This window comes from Lagopus leucura, unplaced genomic scaffold, assembly GCF_019238085.1.
Source record: "Lagopus leucura isolate 7727_CA_CO unplaced genomic scaffold, USGS_WTPT01 Super-Scaffold_100001, whole genome shotgun sequence".
NCBI classification, from domain to species: Eukaryota; Metazoa; Chordata; class Aves; order Galliformes; family Phasianidae; genus Lagopus; species Lagopus leucura.
The window spans coordinates 58,011,280-58,037,473 of NW_024962262.1; the positions used below are offsets into that span (position 1 = coordinate 58,011,280).

At 41.0% G+C, this 26,194-nt stretch overlaps 1 protein-coding gene across 2 annotated transcripts; it reads right to left on the minus strand.

Moving 5' to 3' along the window:
• Positions 1-13,119: 13,119 nt before the first annotated feature.
• On the minus strand, positions 13,120-25,651 carry ASB11 (ankyrin repeat and SOCS box containing 11). 2 transcript variants are annotated; one of them, XM_042867289.1, is made up of 7 exons: positions 25,429-25,651; positions 22,404-22,483; positions 19,800-19,907; positions 18,195-18,345; positions 17,852-17,986; positions 16,442-16,633; positions 13,120-14,024 (listed from the first exon to the last, which is right to left on the minus strand). In XM_042867289.1, exons 1-7 carry the CDS (start codon positions 25,604-25,606, stop codon positions 13,900-13,902), a joined length of 969 nt encoding a protein of 322 aa, XP_042723223.1. In that variant the 5' UTR covers positions 25,607-25,651; the 3' UTR covers positions 13,120-13,899. The 2 variants fall into 2 exon arrangements, with proteins under 2 accessions (XP_042723223.1, XP_042723224.1); XM_042867290.1 differs by lacking the exon at positions 25,429-25,651 and adding an exon at positions 24,074-25,412.
• Positions 25,652-26,194: the final 543 nt, after the last annotated feature.

The following is a 26,194-nucleotide window of genomic DNA, read 5'->3' on the forward strand; positions in this document are numbered from 1 at the left end:
GGGGGGGGGAGAGAAAGAGCCAGTTCAACTAGTTGAGCAAACTCTGCCTGCGGGGGATTTGCAAAGAAAACTCAGGGAGACACCGGTGCGATCCGCACCACTCCCAGGCGAGCCGTTTGCAGGCACCGTACTGGGCTTTCTTCTCCCTCAGCAGTGCCCCGTGTGAGCCCATCAGCAGCCGGGACCCCCGCAAGGAGTGAGAACCGAATTCCTGCCGCGCGGCGGTGGTCACCACGTGCCGTGCGAATATTGGAACCACATGTTGTTCACCGAGCCACGCTCTCCACTGGAAGCTCCTCATTGTTTCTGTGTCGTGGAAAGCATAGTGCTGAGCGGGCTGATTTCTTCCTCCCCGTTTCAAACGTTTCCCCGGTGCAGTCGCAAAAGGGTTTCATATCTGACCGCTGTCCTTTTATTTTAAACCAATTTCTTGGTCTAAAACCAGAATCACAAAGCTACCCATCAACAAATGGCAACTGATTTTCCAGAGGACCTCCATTTTATTTCTCTGGGTCTGCATGCATAAATCCTGATCTCATGGATCACCTCTGCTTGCACAGTTTTCTTGTTCAAATGAGTACAATGTACAAGTCCAAATTCCTTTTGCTGCCCCTGAGTATATGTTCATTTGTGCACAAGTGAAAGTAGGCAGAACTTCTACATGAAAATCTCACTCATGTTGATAAAATTGGTCTAGGAGAGCAGAAGTTGCATGTGTGTATCCGAAGATCCAAATTACCAGAGATAGGACAAAGGGGAATGGCTTTAAACTAAAAGAGGGGAGATTTACGCTAGATGTTAGGATGAAATTCTTTACCCAGAGGTTGGTGAGGCGCTGGCACAGCTGCCCAGAGAAACTGTGGTGCCCCATCCCTGGAGGCGCTCAGGGCCAGGTTGGATGGGGCCCTGGGCAGCTGAGCTGGTGGGGGCAGCCCTGTCCATGGCAGGGGTTGGGGCTGGGTGGGCTTTGAGGTCCCTTCCTGTCAATCCAAATATTCTGTGATACTTTGATAAACCAAAGTCTAACTGGGCTAATACCAAGAAGTAGGGCTTCATTTCTAGCACATGCAAGAGATTTGGAATAATTCTGAGGTTTTTATTTAATCTTTAAAAAAAAAAAAGCATTTCTACTTGAAGACTTGAACAGCATGAGCATCATCCACAAGCCCTGTCATGGGGAGCCTGTGAAGACAACTTGGGCACATGCTGGTTCACAACTGCCAATGAAACGTGAATAAGGAGAAGTCTGTCCTTTCCAGGCTTGTTCCTGCCCAATGCTCTCCTGGCTTCTGAGTCTGGCTTGTAAGTGAATAAGCATAATCTGTGACCTTTAAATTCAACACTAGTAAGGAGCCTACAAGACTGAATGATCCATTTTAGTCCCCAATAATACATGGACAGAGAGACTTGGGTCATTTGACCCTCTGATCTGCTGATCATTTGAATAATATGATATTAGTTGCACATATTTGATCATGATTTCTTGTATTAACCTCTGCCTTGAAGGAGGAGCTGCAGTTTGCTCTTTCTTGAAGCTGATGCGACCCCAGATACCACCCAGCAGGAATGATGAGCCTGCAACACTCCCCACAGTTGCAGGAAGCCTCTATCTATTCCTGCCTCCATAATCCTTTATGAAAGAGCCTTCTGAGGTCCCCACAACAAACTGGTCCTGATTCATGTGTATTGGTATTTCATTTTGCAGATAGATGCAGGTCTTATAAAAGAAGCTTCTAGTTTGATCATGCTTGTCTTCTGACAGCACCGAAGAGGCAGAGGCCTGGGCAAAGCCACACTGCAGGATCCAGCTACAATACCCATTCCTCAGAAATGGGTCTCCATTCTGGGCTGTAGGACTACACTCTGAAATGTCATCTTAGGGGCAAGATTTCTCCTTTGGATCATAATATTTCTCCTTTGGACCACCACTCCTATTCCCTGGGCTGTCCCGAAGCCTTTGCTTAGACAGGGCATCTTAAGTTCCTGTGATGAATCTCCCTGTCTTTGTTCCAGCCTGGAAATGTCTTACATTACAAAGCACTGCTTGCTACAGAGTTTGATGTCCCCTGAGCCCCGCCTGTCCCCTCCACAATTACTGTCTTGTGCAGCAGTCTTAGTGTGGTTAGGGCAGTGTGAGAAGAGTCCTGCAAAAGTCCATAAATATTCTTTTTATTCATGAAAATGCAGATTCCTGTCTCTTCCTCCTTGTCCTGTGTGGTGTCTCATCACAGGCTCTCTCCAGTGCGTACACATCTCAAATAATTCGTGTGTGGCCAGATCTCACCTGCAGAGATTTTCTGTGCCACCTACATTCACAAGAAACAGAAATAGCAGAAACAGTTATGAAGAGTCTAGCTTTAAATTCTGCCACTTGAGTTTGTAGTAGAAATAGAATGACTAAAAGGCTGAATTAGTAATATAGAGAACAGCGTAAAAGACAAAGAATCTCTGCTTCTATTCACAATTGCAAAACTGCATTCTTTTCTCTTTGTTGCAGTTTCCCCCTACTGAATGGCCAGCCAAGAAATCAGCATGTGAACATGTCCATGGAAATAAATAGGAGGCATTACTTTTGGAGCAAGCTACGTATCCCCAAATTAAGCTGTTTCTGTAGGGTCTACAGAGCCGTGCTGGGCACCAAGGCAATGTAAGAAAGCTTTGACTGATTTAACCACCTCAGTTTCAAATCTTTTTAAGATGTATGCATAAAATTCTCCAACAAAGAAACACGTTTCAGTGTCAACCTGAATCCCAAGACAAACAGCACACAACGTCAAATACAGACCTGAAACAGCTTACACAACACAGAGCTTTTAGTCATTATAATGCTATTTTCCATTTAAATAGCTCTACAGCTCCAAGTTCTACATAAAAATCTAGCTACAGAAATCACTGCATCATAATTCAAATGCAACAAATGCATAAAAGTGCATTGTGAAGCTGAGCATTTGACACTCAATATCACTTTTTATGTTTACAGAGTATGTTGTAAAGTGAATCTTTTTTTTTTCTCCTTAAAAGATGCGAGCTGCTGACAGCAAGTCATTTAAGTGTTCTATTGTCCTTATTTCTTCTCCCCCTTGTTAATCAATTTTTAAATTTTCCACATTAATCATCACAGAAAAGACTTTATTCTTGTTTACAATTCTGGGCATGTACAATGAGTTTTTTGTATCATTAAAGTTAATATTTGCTACATCAGTGAAAATGCACAGCTGGTAGGTCTGTCTTGGCGTGCAAATTCAGCATTGGTTTCTGAGGATACAAACCGTAGAAATATAGAAGATATTTGGAAAACTGGGCACAAAGCAAGATACTTGTTCAGTTTAGATTCATAGTCAGATATCCTAGCTTTGCTTAAGAGCTACTGAAGATAAATATGCATTTTAAGATCATGATTCATCTGACCTATTTTAGATCTCTGCTTTGAAGGGACATGAACTGAGTCTTGAGAATCAGCCTTCGCTGACTCTGAACAAGAAGCTGATGTGTGTACGTGTGATTAGCCAGAACCCACCTTAGGAGCATGGTTGAATTCATAGCCAACGACAGCCCCATGTTGTGCAATGCCTGAGCCTCCAAACCTCACCTCTGGAGTACCTACACATCAGAGGGAGGGTTCTGATCCTCCTCTGGCAGATACAGCTGCAGAGGCACAATCTGTTCCTGCCTGCCTCATTCCCCACTTTCAGCATAGGTTACCCACACCCTTAGGGTTGGAAGCCATGTCCACAAACTGAGGCCTGAGTTGTTCAGTATATGATCCATTATATTAGCTCAAAACCCAGTAAAAGCAGTTTTCTATTCCAGCCTGTAAACTTGAGCACAGAAACAATAGCATCTGTTACATTCTGTTGCCTCCCCTTCGAGGCATTAATTTCTAGCCAATGTGCAAGGCAAACATCAGAGACAGTCATGTTTTAAATCACAGTAGTTAAATTTGTCCTCAGGGGTACTAAATCACCAGTGTTGTTTCCAGCAGCACCTGAGTTTTCTTTGCAGAGCTGCCGTGAAGTCTCCAAATGGGCACAGGGTGAAGAGGTCCTCCCTTGATGAAATTCATAATATCATTCAGTTCTTGTATCCCTTCTTTTCTTTCCTCTTGCAGGGGCTGTCCTTTTTTCACGTTTGTTTTGAGCATGTCAAGTTTTCATATTTTCTTCATCACACCCTCACAGAAACTTCCCTTGGCAAACATCCCATCAGCCTGGTTGGGGACCACACTGACTTCTGCAAGCAGTTTTTATATTATGCAAGCTGGTAGTTTTACTTAATAAGAAAGTCTCAGAAATTACCATCTAAATCAAAGCCAACAAATCCTGAAAGAAGTAGCAAATATGTCTTGGTATCACGAGCACCTGTGTTTGTATTTTAATTCATCGCAGATGTTTGGAAGCACCACAGTATCTCAGAGAGCAGAACAAACTTAGCATGAGTTTGTTGTATCTTCTTTGTGGAAAGGAGGGGATTAGAGCATCCTCCCCACAGAGAGACAAGCAGTAACACTCCATTTTTCACCATCTGGTGCCAAATATCTCTCAGTGAACACCTACGTAAGTTTTTTTGTGCTGCAAAATAAATCTTGGCACTGCTTTCTGAACCGGCTTTAAAACGAGTGCACTACAGACCACGCAAAAAGAATCCAAACTCTGAAAGCTTTTTTTTTTTTCCCCCCAAATCATAGTGATTCCAAGCCATTCCAAGCCAGGATTTTGTTTCGCTTGTCTTGTGGGTTATAACTGTAGATTATCAATCATACCAGCTTATTAGTGTGTTCTCACGAGGCTAGTACACACCGGTAAGCAGACAGTAGGTGTAATTACAGTAAAAACCTCAACATAGTGCTTGAGAGCTGTGTTGGTTTTTTTAACATAGCCTAGTAGAATTTCGCCAACTGCAAGGTGGTCTTGTCCAATAGTAAGTTTAAATGCAATCCAAATCCAGGCATAAAGAAGAATTCAGTTTCTTTCTTCCCCTCTTTTCTATCTTCTGATAATTAATTTTGAAAAACAATGGCAGTTCTGTCACTTGCCATCAAACCTTTTAGGTTCATGAACTTTCTAGTGAACAATAGCCATTTCCGAAGAAAGCAAAATAATTCCCAAATACATTCACTTTCTGAGAACAACAATTTCCATTTTAAAAATAATAATGGTGACATGACAGTTTTCCACCACTTCCATGATAAGATTAACAGATGATCATGCTGGAGAAAATCCAAATATAATAAAAGCAAGTTTAATGCCACAGGAGAGTTGGTCCTGTTAAGCAGCGCTCATGGTGTCAGGTCCCATTCAGATCCACCCAGGAATATTTCCCAACACAAAGTCTGCCAACCAATATCTCATCTTTCCAAGCCCAAAGGCCCACAGTGGGTCTTATCAAGCCAAGCCAATTTCTATGCCTCCTTTCAGTTTCTCTCTCTTCCCACTATCTATGCAGTACCAGGACACAATAGCAATAAAAGCTGAGGAGTGTCAGCAAAGCAGACGAGAAGGCGACAAGAGCTCATGGGTTGGAGTACCTAATTCAGATGCTCCTCTGCTCTACTGCTTCTCTTCTCCAGCCCTACTGGGGTTAGATGCTCATTGCTCATTAACACATTGCATTGCAATAAGCTCTTCCACCCACAGTCACAGAAAGGCTGCCTTCCAGGACTTGTTGGAGGTTACCTCTAGAAATTTCACCAGTGTGACAGATCTGCTCACTCTTCTGCCTCTAATGGGAATGGCCAGCATGCTCCAGCTATTCTCACACAGCCAGCCTCCCAGGGCTTTTCAATGATGCCCCAAAGTTACAGCCCCTTGTCACTACTGAAAAAAGCAATTAATGGACTTTCACAATAAAGACTGTGATCTTTTAATTCTTGTTTAATTTCTTGTTAACTGAGCCTTCCGTGGGCTTCCAAATACGTCCTGCAGAAATCTACATTACCAATTCAACTGCTTGGACAATAAAGTCAAAGAGGGAAAATGTCTGTAGAACTGTCATGTGATTCTGTTCCTTTCAGCATATCACTAGCACAGCAGGTGATGACATTTTCTTCTGGAAAAGGTTATTGACTAATGCTGATTGACAAAGCTGATTTTGTAGAAAGTAGAGTATCCCTACCAAAGGATTATGAACTGAGTACAGTGATGAATGTACAAGCTTCTCTTGGTGACCCATCCAATGTGGCCACTTCATATCTGATGTTGGGGCAGAAGGGAAACATCTCTGGAGACCGATATACAGGGTGCAAAGCTTACCAAGGCTGAAGTTCAAAGGCCGAGGTGTACGGTAGGACCAGCTGGATCTCCCTTTCCCCCATCTTCCATACACAGCAAGCCATAACTGACCTCCTCCAAAGCTGATCCTAACCTGCCACTCCACAAAAAGTCTTGGAGTTGTCCCCTTTATCCCACATCAGGGCTGGTGGCAAAAGAGTACTATCTGTTAAAATATCTCAAGGTTAGCATAAGCCTTTTTAGCTGTTATACCGGAGCCACATCCAAAAATAATAATAATTATATCCCTAATGAGATTTCATGAGCAATGGTAAAAACATATTTGTTCCCAAGCTGCTACAAGCATGAAAAGCCTAGGTACTTATTTTCCACGAACAATGACTGAAAAGCAGACAGGGAAATTTTCAGCAGAGAATGAGTCACATCAGCTCAAAGGCTTTAATGAATGTCAGACAAGCAGCTGTCTGTGGACCCTTGATAGAGCAGCTGTTTGCCTTGCTACCAAGCCTGCCCATAGTGGGTGGATGGGAAATGCTTCGGGGCAGAACTGGAAAGCTCTAACTTCTAGCCAAAAAAAACAACACCAAGTTCATAATGGAATTTCTTCTATCTAAAGCAATAGCCTATGAGAAACTGCTTTTGGAAACAAACTGGTGTTATTTGGCATTGTTTCTGTGGAAACTTTTCACTGAAGCCTTTACAAACTTTGACCCAAAAATCTGTTCCTTTCTAACTGTAATTATTCAGGACACTGTTCCACAGATATATGCCTTGATGTAGACCTAATAACACTGAAAGCACTAGTATCAAATTTAATTTATCTTTCTCGTTAATTTTAGCTCACTTGGATATTTGGGGTTGACTGGTCCTTGACAGGAAATCAGTGAGAAAAGGCACAAAAATCATGGAAAAAGCCAGAGTCTTTACACATACCTCAAGCTTATGATCATTAATAACCATTTGTTCATTATTGTTGCAGTACAGCATCAGTTGTAAGCAAAGTGTAAAAAGCGAATATTTTTAGCATCTTAGCTCTCAAATACCTTTCTCTGGGACTTAGGAAGTTCATACACTATTTCTTTCGGAATACAAAGTATAATACAAGTTCCTCACTACCCTAGGTAAAAAAAAAAAGTTGGAATTAACGTTAGTGAAGTTGGTAAAGAATGATGTGGGCGTCATAAAATTAGTAAGTCATAAGGCCTGTGCAGCCTTAAATTCTTCCTAAGAGAAAAAAAAAGAAACAAAACACACAACACTTTTTACCCACAAAGACTCCTAGACCAGACAGCAGAAGTTATAACAAGTTTTCTCTGGAATTCTCTAAATCTCCCTCCCTTCCCATCCTGTCTAATTTCTATGTTGCTACAGTACATTAACCTCTATAGCTAACAGGTGGACCTGGTAGAAGAATGAATCATCTACCACAACAAACCACTCTTAGCAAACAACAGGTAAAATAATACATGGCTGAATATCTGTAGGATGCGGCATAATTCACCGACATGCCAAAAGAACAAAACTTGGTATAGAAATTTTTGTCATTACTCATCTTATGTATCCTCTTATTTTTTAAAAGTTTGGTTTACTACAATCTGAGATATAAACACCACTAGCCTTGGCCATGTAGCACCTCCATCATCACCTCAGATGGTCACATTGGCAGCTCCAGGCTCTGGACAAGAATGAATGCATGTAAAAGACAAAGTAGCCTCCCATCCTCTTTATCTCCTGGCCTAGGGTGGCAGCAGCAGTGAAGAGGTGAGGTGGGAAGCTCTCAGTGCCTCCAGGTTTTGTAAAGCGTGCCATAGCCCAGGGCTCAGTCTGGATTAGCGCAATTGCTGGGTGAGGTTCTGCGGCTTGTGTTATGGAGGAGTTCAGATGAAGTAGCCATGGCCTCCAGGCCTGAAAAGATATTAAAGGTTAGAAGACTTCTTTTTCTTTCTCTGTCTTCAGATCTTTTCCGCTGAACCTCTACATGTGAGAGAAAGGATGAAACTGTAGAACCCTCCATATTAGTCCATTGGATTGTTTCAGTAAAACATGGGTTTAAACCCAGTCCAAACCCTGCCTTACCCTCAAGGGGTGGCTTGGGAGTCTCATTTTTATCCAATTCCTAGTTACCACAGAGTCTGGTACATCTTACAGTTAGAAGTATTTAAATCCCTTGTTACTATAAATACCAAATTCACTTTTCTTGTTTTCTTAGTTTTTACATAGCTGGAACATAATTTTATTTCTCAGACCTCAATTTTGTGCTTGAATGAGAGTGAGCCAAGTTAGTGCTTGTGATTCTGGGAAGTCATATTTGCAGGATATCGCAGACAAGGTACTGTCAAAAATTGCTAGACTGACTGTATGCTGGGTTTTTGCATTTACAATAGTTTTGCTCAAATTGACATGAAGAAAAGCTCTTTAAACATAAGTCTAATTCAATTAAAAGTAAGATGAAAAGGAAATCCCCTGCACATGCGAGACTTTATCCATTGCTGGTTAATATGCAACCATTAGTTGCAATGGTTTGCTGACTAATGTGTTACTTGTTGAAATTCTAGAATGACATGCCCTGCCAATTCATCTCTCCCCATCTCCCACGTGTTATTCACAGCTGAATATGCAAATTATGTTTTCTTCCTCAGTTCCTGATTTTTCAATTCCAAAACTGATACAGTTTCCCCTTCACTTGCAATGTGCATCAAGAGTTTCTGCAAATGTTATGAAATCTAAGGTTAAAGGCATTTTCAAGAAATAGAAATCAAATTGGGCAGAAGTTCTTTGTAGAATAATCTGTATTTGACAATAACAAAGTATACACCTCTTGAAGAAAAATAAAATTAAAAATAAACAAAAAACAAAAACAGCAAAGAGGAGCAATTGGCTTGTACTAATTATTAATTTCTTGGAAAAAAAAAAAAATTCAACGACATCATAAACTGTCAGCCCAGCATACAGGGCAGCCTGATTTTTCTGTAAAGTCCATGAACATGTTTCATTTCATTAGTATCAGTCCAAATAGCCAGTCATGCCCTAACGACTTTCTGGGGCACAACCAGTGGTTTTCACCCAATAAAGATCAGAGGGCTGATAAGTGCCAACAGCAAAGTTGTGCTGCAGGAGAGAGAGGCCAGAATTGAGATTGAAAGTGTTGGGCAGTTTTCACAAGAATTTGCACGTGGTCAGCACAATATTAAATTCTAATATCAGTGGTGAGCAGAAGTCCAAAAGCAGAATGCTCTGAGATGGATGTTGACCAGGCTGTAGCTCCCTGGTGAAAAATGGAGTAGGGAAGAGATAATTCCCAGTACCACCATACAAAGAGGCACAAGCACGTCCCATCACAAGAGCAGGGATGAACATCCAACCTCTAAGTCTGCATCTGCACGGGTAGGGAGGATGTCCACGCTTCAAGGCTGATTTGGGAAGATTCAGCTCCTGCAATATGACCACTGTTGGAGCAACTTAGCATTTTCCTCCCTTTCTAATTTCACTTTAAGAGTGGGAGATTCAACTGGACAGAAGAAACTCAGGGATGGGAATAAACGATGTGGAATTCTGAGACCTAGTGAAGGCTTTCTTGGAATCTACTTAAACCAGAGACCAGACAGGAGACAGAAATGTGGACCTTTTATGGTGCCAAGTTAGAATGCCTGGAGAACATCTAGCATGGCAAAATGCTCCAGCTGTACTTGAAGGGGGTAGCTCCAGCTGTACTTGAAAGGACAGCAAGGCAGCCGAGGAGTATGCAAGCCTCCCTGCAGGGTGCAGGTGTTGAGGGGCAATGTCTCTACAAACACCAGGGCCATCCTCCAGTGCAAGAGATCACTGAAGAGTGCAGATGTGGAGTGGGGGACCCAAACACAGCAGCCTAGTGAGTTAGAGAAACACACATCTGACAGTGAGACAGGATCACTAAAATGGCTGCTGTTGAAGAGGTATACTGCTCAAGGAGGAAATTAAAAGTCATATTCTTAAAGCCAGAAAACAAATATATGAATTCAGAATGAAGATGATGAGGAAAGATACGCTTATGAACAAGAGCTTAGTGGCGTGAGAAAAGATACAGTAAAGACAAAAAGGACTGTAAAAATGCTTTGAGTCATGGAAATGCATTCTTTACTAGGCAGAACAGATATGAAGACTGCTTATTTTGGTTTACAAATAAAGATAGGGCTGATGAAAATGGTATTAACTTTGTTCTGTTTTGGATCACAATAACAAGAATACTAAGTATGAATGATAGCTTGAAGTCAACTTCTAATTAGTTTGATGTCTGTTGGACTCAATGATCCTTATGGGTCAGTTCCACCTCAGGATATTCTATCATTCTGTGAGATTCATTTCATCAACATTTCTGAGTCCACATTTCTGCCTTTCATAACATGGATAATAAAACTGAAAAGTGGATCAACAGATTGGGAACAATCAAAGAAAATCTTTTGGGTTTACACTGCTCATCAGTAATATTTTCAAGACATTTCTGCCAAATACACTTGGGACAAAGATTTATGGTTGGTGAGCATCTATAGCTGAAGATCCTGCTTTAAAGCTGAAAGAGTCTGTACTTAAAATAGCTGTTCGTAGCTTGGAAAAAAAAAAAATACCAACACTTTCCACTAACCAGGATACTGTGAAATTATTGAGATCTGCTTCACTTTTCTCTGAAGCAGACAGTACTGGAAGTTTTGAGAGGGTAAAGACTTACAGCTGTGGCATAGTAGTGGACACTGCAACACAGAAAAACTTCTACATTCTCAGGAAAGTTGTATTTCACCCAAATAATGGGTTTCTGTACATGATCATAGAATGGCAGGGAGGTGCCACCCATCTTGAAGAAAACAGTCTTTCTATGATTAGTTAGCTGTCTCCTGCCCAAGAAAAAGAAGCTCTGTCAACATCTGACAAATATTTTTCAAACTTATTTGGAAAAATCACCAATGAGATTTACTGAACTCCTAGCACAATAACTAGTGTTTCCTTATCCTCACGAGATGGTATATTTACAAAATAGAAATCAAATACAGCTTCCAGCTACTTCCTTGGTAATATTTTCATGCTTTGTTGTAACACAAAGCACAGTCAATGAAAATTAGATGGGTAATTTTTAGTCTGAACCATGCTGTTGATAAGAACAAAAAAGTATAGGTGAAGTTTTTCATGAGATTGCTTAACGTGAGGACTTCTGAACTTCTCTCTTGATTTATTAAAGCTCTGTTCCACTTGAATCTTTGATATATGGAATTTCAAGAAGAATGATGTCTCTGGGAGGATGCAAAGGCGAGGTGAATTTTTGATGGGAAGTTAATATCAGCAATGAAATAGGGCAGCTTCTGCTGTTTCATAACATAAACCTTCCTGAGAGGCTGAGTAGGCTTTGCATCTACTTAATGAAGATACATTTTTTCAATTTAAAATCTTATGCAAGTGAAATACTGCTTTCATTGATGATCACAGATGGAAATCAATTCAGTATTACATGTTCTGAAATAGATCCCATAAATTGTCTCCACTCCTTGATTGCAATAAAAGCCTGACAACCCACACAGCTGAGGCTCTGTCTCTCTACTTGGACACCAAATGGTATTCTGACTACCAGCTTATAAACAGAGTAGGTGAGCTGGAAGCAAGGAGAAGCTTGAGAGAGATCTACAGACATCTGATTAATATGACATTTCTTTCTTCATACCATCTGATTTTCAGAAGCTCTTGAGAATTTAGTGTTCAAATCTCTGAGATCCATGATATACTGTACTATACAAGGTCATTCATGTCACAGAAAACTTTATGGGCAACAGCTCTCACTGTCAGAGGGCATTCAGTATGTGCAGACACAGGGTACTTCACAGGCTGAAAACTACATTTGTTTTTGGCTGTAACGCTGCAGGCCTAGTCTCACAAACTGCTGGGAGCACAATTTATCTTACTTGCACTGAATGATTCATGGGAAAGTACAGGAAAGGTGAGTCCTCTGTCTCAGGGAGGGAAACTGATGTGGTGAAATTAAGGCATTAGCACTGGACCAGAGGCTGATTCTGCTGGAGTGATGACAGCAGCTCAGTGGCTGCTGGAAAAGCGTTCACTGCACTATACCTTGCAAGGCTCATTTCCCCTGACTTTGAACGTAGGGGCAGTGAAAACTGGTACTAGCATACATAGCTCATAAAGAAATCACTCTTAGCTGGACAGTGAACCAGCATCTTGGGTCTGCAAAGCTGGGCTATGTGCACGCAGACCGCCCTTTAACCTCTATGTCTTACTGTACCAGTGATACACCATTGCCCATTTTGTGGTTGAAGTTTATCAACTTTCAGGCCCACAGTAACATTTCTGCCCTCAAAACAGCCTCCATAGGAAAAATAAACATTTATTTGTATAGCCATGCAGACACCAGTCACTGGATACCAAGTTTCTCAGCTGGGGAGGTCTACAGCTTCAACTCTGCTGCATCCAAGCTAAAAAACCTGACAAGATTTAAACTCCTAGTACAGCTAGAATCTCCTTCAAAATTCTCTCCTCCCAGGGCAGTGATAAAAGATGCCAGAGTAGGTGATGAGGAAGCAGATGCCCTGCCAACTTATTCTCCTAGTGGGTAATAACAAACAAGAAGATTTGGGTGATGCACAACCATCCTTAGGGACCCTGACCCTCTCTTGCCCTCTCTTGCTTTACAGTCCAAGGACATATCTTGAGAAACATCAAAGTGTTCAAAGGAGGAGAAGCAACTCAGTCTCTGGTTTTCATTAAGCTTTGCAAAGGACAAACACTGAAAGCTGGCCTACTATATGCCTATGAAAACGCTTGCTGTTCTCTCCTCAAATTAAGCTAACAAAAATTACTCATATAGCAAACAGAGCCAGATCTCAGATAAGATAGATTTACATATTAAATGTATATATATATATATATATATATATACATATTTTTAGAAGATACAAGGGTTTTTTTTTTAAGACTTCAAAATAATTTTGTGGGCTTACTCCAAGCCCCCAGATCTGATTTGGTAACATCACACTCATCTTGGAAGAGAATATGGATTAGTGTTGAGGGCAGCTGGGCTCAGATAACGGGACATCTGGACAGCCAGAGCCTGCTGGAAGTGCCTATGAATCTACTAGAGCATGGGAAGCTCTAGTAGAACATGGGAAGTTCTCAGGAAGCAGAGTCAAAGAGGACAAAAGATGTGCAGTACACAAATATGCCTAACATTAATTACTGAAGGTTTTCATTCCCACACTAGTGGAAGAATAACAGCCTTAATTTTGACAGTGAGCTTTTTAGAATTAAGTGGAAGAAGCTGCACAGATATCAAAGGAAAAAAAACTCACCTATAATCATTAGACAACACTAATTGCAGGGGAAATCCTGTGTGTGTATCTGTGGATGGATGACTGTATGTCTATCTACAAACACATTGATTGAGTTGTTCATGTATTATGACTTCTCAATTAAGTAAAAATAGATGTGGCAATAAACTGTGGGGGAGCTGTATCCACACCATTCAGTGTCTGTGAAAAGATGTTTTCCATTGGCTTCAATGTACACAATCTGCAGCCATGTTTGGTACCCAGAGTAGACAGTAAATGATGTCTTTGATTTTTTTTACTTTGATATAATAATTTTGGAGTACACAACCTTTTGCTCCTCTTTCTTTTCCAGTGCAAAGATAGTCATGGGCTTATCGGTGTAGGAGAAAGTTCTCAAGTGGCTCAGGCAGGTGCAGCTTATGGATCGCATATAGGCACGATCGACCCAGATGCTTTCTGATACACAATCGGCACAGCTGGGCAAGGCTGGCAGGGCCTGGAAGACAAGAAAAAAAACAAAAGAGCAAGCACCCTCATCCCCAGTATAAGTCAGAAGGTAACAAACAGCAGCAAGGTATGAAAATCAAATTGAGAACTGCACAACAACTTTCTGAAAGTTAAGGAGAGCAACATACACTGCTGACCTATTTTGCCAAAACTGATTCAACAGCTCGAAACCTTTGAACACTAAAAGCATTTTTATGCATGCACAGCTAGGCTTTTCTGAATCTTCTCTTGAGCAAATACTAAAAGTTCCATATAGAAGTTTGCACTAGAGACAGTGCCAGGACGTATAGCTCTTGTGCAGGGTTTGGCACTTCCTGAGCCATGAGGGAAATGTTGCACTCTGTGACAATATCTTATTATAAACTGGAGAGCCCACTGACAGCAAAGTTGTCCACAGACTCATTTTGTGGGTGTTTGCATGTCACCACAGACCATGGTGCTGTCCCCAGTGGGGTGAACAGGATAGAGCTCCCAGCCCCAGAGGAGATTCACCAAAGTCTGCTTTTACTACAGGAAAATGGAGGCACATAAGCTGGTTGCTAATTCCCCTCAGAGAGTAAATTTATAGAAATTTGTAGGATTTGTAGAAAAGAGTACTTGAGCTACCATCACTGAAGGGAGAAAAGAAGCTATCACCTCCCACGACAATTAAGAAAATGGAAACATTTTATATTTCACATCAAATAATAGGTAGGAAGATGAACATTTAAAAGAAGACATGTAAATAATAAGCACGGAAGAAAAGTCAGGAGGAATGAAGAAAACTCTTGAAGGGAATTCCCTAGGGTCCTTCTTTCAAACAGAAGGACGTCGGAAAACACAGATGAGGTGAGGGAGTTGTAGATGTTGGATACAGAAAAGTGTCTGCAAGTAAGACTGAAGGAGTCTATATAAGGTACAGAGAAATCTTCACTTCTGAGAAGGGAAGAGCCAGCAGTAACTGACAGACCCTATGGCCCACCTGATTGTGAGGGAGGATGGGGGTACAACTTCAGAGTAAAAATCAAGCAGAGGTTCAGGAAGGGAGGAGATTTTTAATACTGGCATAGTTATTCATCTACAGAAGCTCTTAATTACACCAGGCAACTGAAGTGAGACACTTGCTTTTGCCCAGGCCTGAACACCTCAGACACAGGGACGGAAGTCACAAGAAGTGAGAAGCATTGAAGCAAATGTCCTCCAGAAGTCTTTGAACATGACAGTGATAGAACCTGAGGGAATGTCATGGAGCTGTGTCAGGGGACGGGCTGCTGGGGGTTAGGGAAAGGTTCTTCACCCAAGGGAGGTGGGCATGGCTCCAATTGTCAGAGGTCAAGGAATGTTTGGACAAAGCTCTCACACACAAGGTTTGAATTTGGGGTGGTCCTGTGTGGAGCTGGGAGTTGGAATAGATGATCCTTTGGGGTCTTGTCCAACTCATGTAATTCTACAACCTTTCTATGACATTCTGTGACAAATTAAATCACCATGTGAAATGTGGTGAAAGAGAGAGGGACAGAAGAATCTTGGACCAATGTTTCACTTCCTCCATAAAACTCACCTGCATGCAGCGGCCAACACAAAGCTTATACACCCCACTGACATTAATTACCATTCAAGAGCTCTTAGGCTTTCTATGCACATTGTATTGCTCACCACTGACAGGGAGTGAGCTGTGACCAGGAAGGCAAAAGCCTGGGGCACAGACCAGCTAGCAGGAGACAAGTGAGCTAGGAAACATGGAGATTAGAGGACAGGGGGAATTAACAAAGCATGTCTCTTCTCCAGGGATGGAGATGCACAAAGTTTTGGTTATATGGGGCAGAAGTAAAAATGGCACAAGAAGTGTTAGATTTATTTCTGCTTAGAAGTTTATTCAATTAGACTGGGAAGGTAACTAGAAATATTGGAGAGCCTGCATGTAAGCTGCAAAGGGTATTACTGGTTTCTGCTTGGATCGCAGTCCCATAAACATACATTCGTTGGCATTTTTTTGGTTTTTGTTTTGTTTTGTTTTGTTTTGTTTTTTTTCCAGGAAGAAGGTCATCGAGCCACAGTACTTATCTGAACATAAGATACTAAAATAGCTGTGATAATATCTGTGAGTAAACTCTCATGGCAGTTTTCAATCCTCAGTCCTTAGAGTCTTGGCTCTTAAATAATTTACCTTCAATAAATGGAAAACAAAGGCACAGAATAACTAGCCAATTTGCTCACTAAAACTCTAATTTGGCAGCAGATCTGGCAAGAAAACAGAGATTGCTTGCTCATTTCTGTGTAGCGTGATACAGGCTTGAAATCAAAAGAGAACTTACAGACAAGATTAAGTTCATTAAGAAAACGGCTTTAGGTAAAAAATTAATACTGTTCTAGTTTGAAACGACAAAGGGGAAAAGGCAAAGAGGAAAAGGCAAAAGAAACCTTTACCTTCACAAAGTAGAAGTGCCTGCTCCACTTTGCTGTTGGGTATGGCAAGGTCCAGGGCACATTTGAGTTCAGCATTTCTGCATTTCAGGTTAGCACCATAGTCTGCCAGCAAGACAACTATCTCTGCACTGGATTTCCTTGCTGCTGCATGGAGAGGAGTGTCTAGTAGCTTCCCTGCATTGACATTGGCTCCTTGGGAGAAGAAGAATGCAGGGTTGGTGCAAGGAAAAAGCAAGAAATATCTGACCTTGCACTACACAGATTGGATATCCACTGGTAGCCTCAATAAATGAAGGGGATGAGTGGCACCCAGGCCTCTGTGACAACTCTGTGACATCAGTGCAAAACTCAGATCAAATATTCTCTGTATAAGTGTCTACTGGTCCACTGAGTCCTCTCTACAACAGGCGAAGCTGGTCAACCATTGAAGTTCTTAGACTGTCAACCCAATAGATGATCGTAGAATCATAGAATCATAGAACCATAGAATCATAGAATCATAGAATGGCCTGGGTTGAAAAGGACCACAACAATCATTTAGTCTCAACACACCTGCTATGTGCATGGTTGCAAACCACTGGACCAGGATGCCCAGAGCCACATCCAGCCTGGCCTTGAATGATCACTGATCAAAACCTATGACAAATTTATTAGTATTAAACAATCTATCTTAGATTATGTTATTTTAGTTAGAGGGAGGAAAACACCCTTTAGGTGCCTGTAATAACTTTGAGAGCACAGCTAGCAACATGCTTGCCCTGAGCTAGCCACGTGCAGCAGAGCCGTTCTTCCAGCAAGCGTCAACAGTAGAAATTTACACTATCTTATATATTGTGTCTGGGCCTACAGAGATTATTTTTTCAAGCATCTTTACTGCTGTTTTCATCATTAGCTGAAAAGAAAATGAGGTTAATGCTTAGCATGGCAGTTTAATTTTTCATAATCAAAAGACTTGATTTTGGTCATCAATAATAGCTGATATTTTCTGTTTCCTGCCATTGTTTTAGAAAACTCTGGTTTACTTTCACATACAAATGGTCTCAGGTAGATCTCTGTAATTAGAATTTTCCAGTAGGGAGATTCTAATTTCATAGAATCATAAAGATTGGAGAACCCCACTAAAATAATTAAGTCCAACTGTCAGCCCATCCTCACCATGCCCACTAACCATATCCCTCAGCACCACATCTATACAGTTCTTCAACATCTCCCAGGATGGTAATTCCACCACCTCCCTGGACATGTATTCTTCATGAATACAAGTGAAATTTTAATTATCTCACAGATTCAAGCTGTCCAAAAATCTCTTGCAGAAATCCTTCAAAATGTTTATGACATAGGGGTAACTTGGATGGAATTGGGATGGCTTATACTACCCTAGCTCTCCCCCAGCTCCTTCTCTGGACGTACCAAGTTCCAACAGCTTCTTGACACAGTCTGTCCTCTGGTACATGCAAGCAACATACAGCAGGGTCCCACAGTGCACGTCTTCTTCGTCAATGTCAACTCCATGAGCCAGAAGAACTTCCATGCACTCTCGGTGTCCTGTGCAGCAAAAGAGAACTATCACTTAATTGCAGTGACACAGTGCAGAATACACCCAAGTACAATCAATGAGGCATAAGAGGTGGGAGTAAGCCAAGCACATTTATATGTGTTGTATAAGTTTTTTTGGGGGGAAGTAAATGTTTTGAAGCCAATAAGAGATGCATTGCACACTTAGTTGCTGTTAGCTTCACTCACAGACTGTTACCTCTCTTGACTGCCTCATGAATGGGTGAAGCAAGGTGGTTCCCGACCTGTGGCTTGGCTCCAAATTCAAGCAGCATGTTTACACAAGCCACAGAGCCACTGCAGCAGGCATTAAAGAGAGGAGTGATCCCATCAATGGTGACTGCGTTGACCTGAAACAGCAGGACATGCTCAGAACAATCCAGTATAAGAGCAACGCCCTTACAGCATGCGTCATGTGCTCAACTAGAATGCTTGTCGTTTAATGTCAGAGTTGATTTGGTTTGCAACTTTCAAAGTGTGAGACAACACATATAACATTCTCCTTTGAGCTCTGCTCTCTTTCCCAGGCACTTAGTGCCATAAGGCCACATCATTGTTTGTTATGAGTGACCCTCACTGGAGTTGCTCAGAAAATGCAGATTATTTCTTTTTAATGCAGAAAACCTGAGTATTGCCTATTTTGTACCAGCCCAAGTCCATTACATGCTCAGACAACTCTGATATTTAAATGAAAATGTAGTTCACATTTAACACATTCATCTGAAAACACATTTCCAGCAAAGGACATATTCACAGAAACACTGTCATAATCCCAAACAGAAAAAGAGGTCAAAATGGTTTGTGTTTATGCACATATGTGTGTGTAAGACAGAAAGCATTTCCTTCCTTGACATCCAACATAGATACCTGGCAAGAGCCATCATCTGTGGTTCTCCACTGGGAGAGCATAGTCCTGTGTTGTGCTGTGCTGCAGCAGCTGTAAGGTCTGACTGCCTAGCAAACACTGAGAGACAATTTATGCAGCAAATCTGCATTCCTTTATTTTTTATTATTATTATTATTATTATTATTATTATTCTGCAAGATGAACAAAGAACAATGGGTTCTGCAAGCATACAGCACAACATACAGAGATGGAAGATAAAGGGCTAGAGTTAGGCTCTGCCCATAGCCTGTAGTGTCGCCTGGGGTTGTTGTGGCCAAAGTGCACTAGGTCTTGTTGAACTTAAAGGCAAGCATCAAATTGGAACATGAAAACCAAAAGACTTTATGTACTACGAACAGGTTGTTTTTTAGAGGTCAGCAACAGACAGTTCAGAGATGATTCTTCTAATTAAGAAAAGGTAGTGCCACCTTCTAATTAAGAAAAGGTAATGCTACTTGTATAACAAAATCAAGTAAAATTGAGCAGAAAGTTTCTTCTTCATCTTTCAATGAGACTGAAATTGGTTGTACAGTATAGGAAGTTAATTCATGTATTTTCTTCTGCAAGATAGCCTGATTTCCTGTTTTAGTGTTGCTCAGTTTCTTGCCGTGTAAACAGTGCTTGAAAAGTGTGTGACCCAGCTGAATGAAACATGCTCTCATATATATCATCCTATTTGGGTATCTCAGTTTTTAATGTGTATCCTACCTGAGATCCAGCTGGGAAAGTTATTTCAATAATGGATAAGCTGTCTCATTTATTTAAGCACGTCTATTTTTACTTACATGACATTCCCAAAATATTCCTCAGAAAACCAGAGGCAATTTTAATGATGACTATGGGGGAAAACAAAACAAAACAAAACAAAAACCCATATATAATTTTCCCTGGGGTGATTGCCACCAGCCCAGGACTCACGTGTGCGCCATTCTCCAGCAGCAGCTTTGCACAGGCCACATGGCCACCCAGACAGGCTTCATGAAGAGCTGAGACTCGATCTGTTGTTACCAGGTTCACATTGAAACCCTGCAAGGTAGAGTATGGGGCATGAGGAGAGAGCCTGGCCAAACTCTGTGGCAATCCTGGGGCACCAGCAGTGATTGGGCCCAGGACAGAGAGCTAGGTAGTGGCTAGGGATGCATGTGGGTCCTGTTACTGCTGTCTGCTGCTTGTCCAGGCGTTGTAGCTGGTAATGGTTATAGTTCAGAATTCGGTTGGACCCTTGGGCTCCATCATTTTGGGGAAACAGGCACCCTTAGGATCTGATTTCGCTTATCTCAAAGTAGTTTTCGGTTGGGTGGGTTCCATGCTAAAAATACATACACTGACTATATTGAGTTCCCAGTGTAGTTCACAGAATCATACAATTGTAGAATGGTAAAATCATAGATTGGTTGGGTTGGAAGGGGTTTTGCACTGGAAGAAAAGAATTGGAGTCACAATACTTCATTATCAGCATTTCCCACAAATGACGGTTCTTGTATGTCTTCCCACAGAAACAGACACCAGGTTTATTCGCAAGAAACCAAGAAGCTGCCATGTGTGCTGTCCCCAAAATGCAGCTGAATCTCCTCGTGATATTTCACAGCTGCATGTGAGAACAGGCCTTGAAGTAGGACTGAGTGTCTTCCGTAAGACCATTTCCCCTCTGTTCACTGTGCTATAGAGCTGGCAGCTCACGAGATGGCAGCAGTGCACTGTTTAGTACGCAGCTACAAAGGCTTTCAGTAGACGTTAATATCAGTGAGCAACATAGCACTGTAACAAAATCACCAATCCTGCTGCAATAAGCATTAAAAACAGCCACTGTAATCACTTCAAGATAGAAATTTAGTGATAGGAAAACAATCATTTTTTCAGCAATGTGAAAGCACTGTTCATGCGAAGGCTGTAGATAAATTTTTCCTGCACATTACATCAATGCACAAGAGCAGATAAAATCTTTTTTAAAATGTTGAGACTATTCCATTTTATAATTATATAGGTATTTTATGCTTACTGATGAGTACACTCCTTCAAGAGAGATTTTTTCTAGAGGCTCCTGATAAGAAGAGAGCTATTCTTATTAATTATTCAGATATAAATTTAACAAATTAAAATAATTCCTTGCAAATGAATGAATAAGTACTGATATCTTGGATAAAACAGCAATCCCCTCCATTACTAAATGGAGACCAAGTTATAGATCTTTCTATAGCTGTCTGCAAAATAATGTTGGCATTAAGCTTGTTCTCATGTGAGTATACATTCTTACTAGTATATCTCAAAAACAAGATGCTACTTTCAGTGCTGGATCAAGCATTGCTGAGTCCTTGAGCTTTCCTAAAACTTCAGAGCTCCATCTCCTCAAAGGCACAAACAGCTCCTAATATTAATCCCTTGGAGAGCAGAAGCCTTTCTGACTATCTAAAGAACTGTAATCCAAAGGTAGAGACTTTTGAGTGTCCCATACATACCCTAAATTATAGCTCTCCATTTCATTTTAGGCTAATAGCATAGCTATTGAGCAATATCTATGGTACTCCGTGAAGAACTTTACCCTACTAGTGACTCATCTCCATTTCAGACTCCATAGACATTACTGCATCTATCTCATTCCATCAGCAAGGACCCTCATTCTTCGCTCCTCAAATTAATGTCTTTGGGAGCAGGACAAAGGGTAGATTAAATAAAAAATGTATAGCCGTAACATCTGGCAGTCCTTCTATGTATAACCATAACCAGTGAAGAACAGAGGCCTCCACTGTTAAACCACTACACCAGGTGCCTGCCATGACCAGCATGGTGTAAAGACAGAACAGATGAAGATAGAAGGGATCTACCACTTCTTATTGTATAAAATGGCTTTACAGAGGGAACTAGATGAGTGAGAGCATTGGGAAATCAGCAACAGCTGGGGGAAATTACTCACTTTTGCCAGACTAGGGACCTGGGTTTGAATAAGGGTGATAAGGAGAAAAAATGGCAAAGCACAACTGTGACCTCCTTACAGCTGTTTATATTCTTACCATACTTCTTATCCTTTCTCGTAAGTTCTTTCCTCCTCTCTTTGTTTTGTCTGAACTTGTGGTTGCTGTTGGAACAGAGTTTGAGGCCGACAGATCTCCTTTTAGATATGTTATGATTATGATAGTTGTTTTATAAAGCAATGCATATTTTTACAGATTTCTATTGTTGGTTTGTTGGTGTTGTTTTTTGTTGTGTTTTTTTTTTTTTTTTCTCCTTCAAATAGATGATGTATACATTGTTCTTGTTCTCCCCAAGCCCAGTTTGCACAATTTATCACTGAAAAAAGAGCACAAGCATCATTGTTTATCATACAGCTACAAGCAATAGCAGTCTTTGTCCTGGGCTTGTCCTCAGCATCTTAACTAAGTAGCCAATCCATGTCCAAGGGCGTGCATGGGGGTATATTATTTATATGACTGTATTTCTTATGCCTGCTGCAGACTGTTACCAGCTCACTGACTCAGATACAATTCAATAGAAACCATGCTGCTTCCCAACCCTGCAGGCTTTTACCTGTGCAATCAAGGTTTTCAAAGACAGGAGGCGTCCTTGGAAGGCAGCATCATGCAGAGGGGATCTGTCCGCCCAGCTGCCTAAAACAGCAAATTCATAAAAGTTAATTCAGCTATGCAACAGGTATTTCCCCTGGGAGGATGGGGGAAGTGCAGTGACATGGAAATGCAAAATAGGTTTCAAATCAATGTAGTGTCAGCAGCGAAACTGTAGATAAATTGATTTCAGCAGAGCAGCTGAAGGCTCAGCACTCCAGAGGTTGGCCACTCGGTAAGGCGCCTCAACACCAGCTTTGAAAAATAGCTAAGAACACACTTCAGCAAAGATCACAGTTTTAATGCTGCTGGAGACTCAACCAAAGACTTCAGAGCCCTGCAGCACTCACGTTGTAAAAGATATAGCTTCTGTCTGTTCTAGAGAGCTTTTGTCACAAGTCATATTCCAGTGCCCTTCACTTTATTAAGGGTTTCATAGCAGAGGGACACTGGGACGCTCTGTCCATCAAATGAATTCTAGCATGACTCTGTCTGCTTTATTTCCCAAATTGACAATTTCACAAATGACTTCTCTAGCTCAGACAGGTAGGTAACAAGTTTCATCCTCCTCCTCACTGAAAGTTTTCAGAACAGACATGAAAAAAACAGATCCTGCCCAAGCTTTCATTTTCTTTCCTTAATCATTTTAAGCTGTTGAATTGTGCAGAATTCTTCTTGCAGGTTTCTTCTTTTCCTTACTCTAATCTATTTATGTGCCACAAAATAAGTCTGTCTAGCTGCTACCTATACTTATAGCCAGCTCAGATGGAGTGCATTTAACCTGCCAGATAACAGAAACAATACCACTGTTTGCATTTGTGCTCTATTGTACAATAGCCCCACAAGCATAGTGCTTGAAATCCACATCCCATTAATTATTTTCACTACACAGCACAACAGGGAGAAAGGAAAAGGTGATTTATCTCCATTCCGGATGTTACTTGAGGCAAAGAAATCTCAATGAGAGGCATGTGAACGTCCCTAGGGATTTCAGACCAAGGACAGATAGTACACCAGAGACTGCCAAAGAGTTGCAGGAGGAGGAGAGGAGGTTGACCTAAAAGGCCTATATCACCCTCTGGTTTAAAGCCAGCATTGCTTTAAGGAGTTTCCAGCAGCCCTTAGCATTCTTGTAGTGTGTTTTCATTACCTTAGTACTTCACCTTGTGGTGGCGTTACAGTTTTAAATAGTGTTTTCACTTTTCTCTCCATTTACTTAAGGAGCTGTCCCTGGGCTCCAACAGCAGGAGGATGGTGTAGAAGGACAGCCAGCACAGTGTGCAGCCAGGCTCCTGAGGGCCAAGTAGGACTCACTAAGCAAAATGATGGAAACAGGTAGAGATGGAGAAAGATTTGAATGAAAACATCCAAAAAATCCCAGCTCCCTCCTCATGCTGGTGTCTGAAATAGGCAAGTTCAGTTCAGAAAGTTAGAAGGCTAATGACAAAAAGTAGGGGCCTCGTCCACCGGGAGAGTTCAGAGGTAACAGCTTCATTGCCTTATTAAAACTCCTATGCATATTGTAGAGCATGTGTAAGCGCTTTTCACATGCATTGTGAAGGCATGTGTATGCACACACATGCTTCATGAGAACACATGCTGTTGCATACTTCCATGCTAGCCACAGCAACCTACCTCCCTGAAATGTGTGGCAAATATAGTTCCCATACAGAGCACTTCTTCCCTCCAGGGCTGTAAGTGACATGTTGGAAAGCACTGTCTTTTCTAAATCAAGGATAACTTATCTTTAAGTTTGGGAGCACTTCTGTTGCACCACACTGCAAAGAGAAGTCGCTGTGAAACTCTGCCTGTAACCCAATCCAGTGCCCCAGCAACAGTGTCACGTGGTCCTATATTTTGAAAGATTATCCTTAATGGCTTTTGCAAATGGTAACTTGCAGATAAAAATATGTTGTAGTCTGCTCAATTTCAAGACACTTTGCTAAGAACCTGTACAAAGGGAAAGCTGGTGTTTGTCAACATCTGACTGCAATTGTATGAATGCACCAGGAAAAAAAAGTGGCAGCAATAAATAATTGGACTTATACTCTAGAGAACAACACACAAGTTAATAACCCAGAGACAGACATTCCTGAGTATAAATGGTCTGTAAGAAATGTTTTGCTGCCATATTTCTCTTGGACAGTGGTGCTTTGGGTGACCATCTTGCACCATAGACAGTTCCACTCACTTTCCTGTACCTGTTCGTGGCAGCTCAGTTCATCAGGAAGCAAGTGTCCAAAACTGAGTCACATAAAGGCCTGAAATGTCACAATGCTGAAAGAAATCTTCAGGCTGGAAAACATGCTTTCATTAGTAGTAAATTTAAAATACTGTGTCATTTTAATTGGGTATTTGCATTTCCAGTACTTCTAATATCTATATGTTATTTTATATAGACACATGCACAAGAGTGATGCAATGGAGGTAAAACCACTTGGGGAAAAAAAGAAACCCAAAAATATGAAATGACCAGCTCAGTGGCGTAGCAAGTACAACATATTCCTGCAACATATAGTTTTCAAAACCATTTCAGATTTATTCATTTTTATGGCCTGACTTGTTGACATAAATTCACAAAATAATTAGTTATAACTTCCTGGAGCTTTCTTTCAGGAAATCAACACAACAAAAGTTTTCCCTAAATATTCTGTCGGTAAACATAACAAAGCCATCCGTAACCCCAAACCAAAGAATGCCATGCCTCCTAGAACAATCTTTTCATCTACTGTAGTGCCTTGAGCAAATGTCGTCCTCATTCGAGCTGGGTAGCTGTTGCAGTCTCAAATTTTGCACACCTATCACATGCCAACACATACCAACACTGCAAAGACCTCAGAAGTGAAAGGCATGTCAGGTTAAAACATTCACCCTACGCACTTAGCAACAAACTCTTTGTTTTATGGAATCTCAATGACTTAAATCCCAAAGTTATAAATATGTAGCTAATAGACGTCTGTCTGTTAAGAATGTCTATATTTTTACTTTACCTGGGACTATTCCATAGATCTCTTCTGCTATCCTGGCAGCCTCTTTTCTGTTGCCTTTAACAATATAGAAATGAGTCAGCAGAGCCAAGGAAATCTTAATTAAAAGTTTGAAGCAAAACAAAGCAAAAATGGCAAAATAAATGTTAGTGAAAGCCTGGAGTATAGAACTGCCCTCCATTTTGCTTTGAATAGTTTCTCAGCTCTGCTAAGTTGCACCAGGCTATTATTGGTATCAAATGTCATCTATTTTAAACCCTCCAGAACTTGCTGTTCCTCCATTACCAAAAATACATTGGTTTTCATTTGGTGCAGCTATTTGATACTAAGTAACAATACCAAGTATAAAATAGTCTGAAAATCCCACAACATGCAGGAAACAAATGGAATATTTGAATACTTTTCAGATAGAAATTCTCCATACCACTGAAAGCCTACAAATCCACAGTATATTTATCCTCTGACTCAAGAGTTGGATTAACAAAGGCTGCATAGGTAAAGTTGCAGAAGTAGTACAGAGATACTGCAAGAAGATTACTCTTCTGTCTTTCTCATCTTGGTAATAGGCCTTGCTGGTACCCACATACAGAACAAGGCAAGCGTATTAAAGAAAAGCATTACCATGAAAGAAAGAAATAAAACCATGTATTTTTCAAAGCCAGGACTGAGAAATCAAAGTTATTCTATGAGTGAAAAAATACATTAAGTGTGAAATCAAAAACACACAATAACAGACTGGTATTTTCCGTCATTTGGATAAAGAATGGTG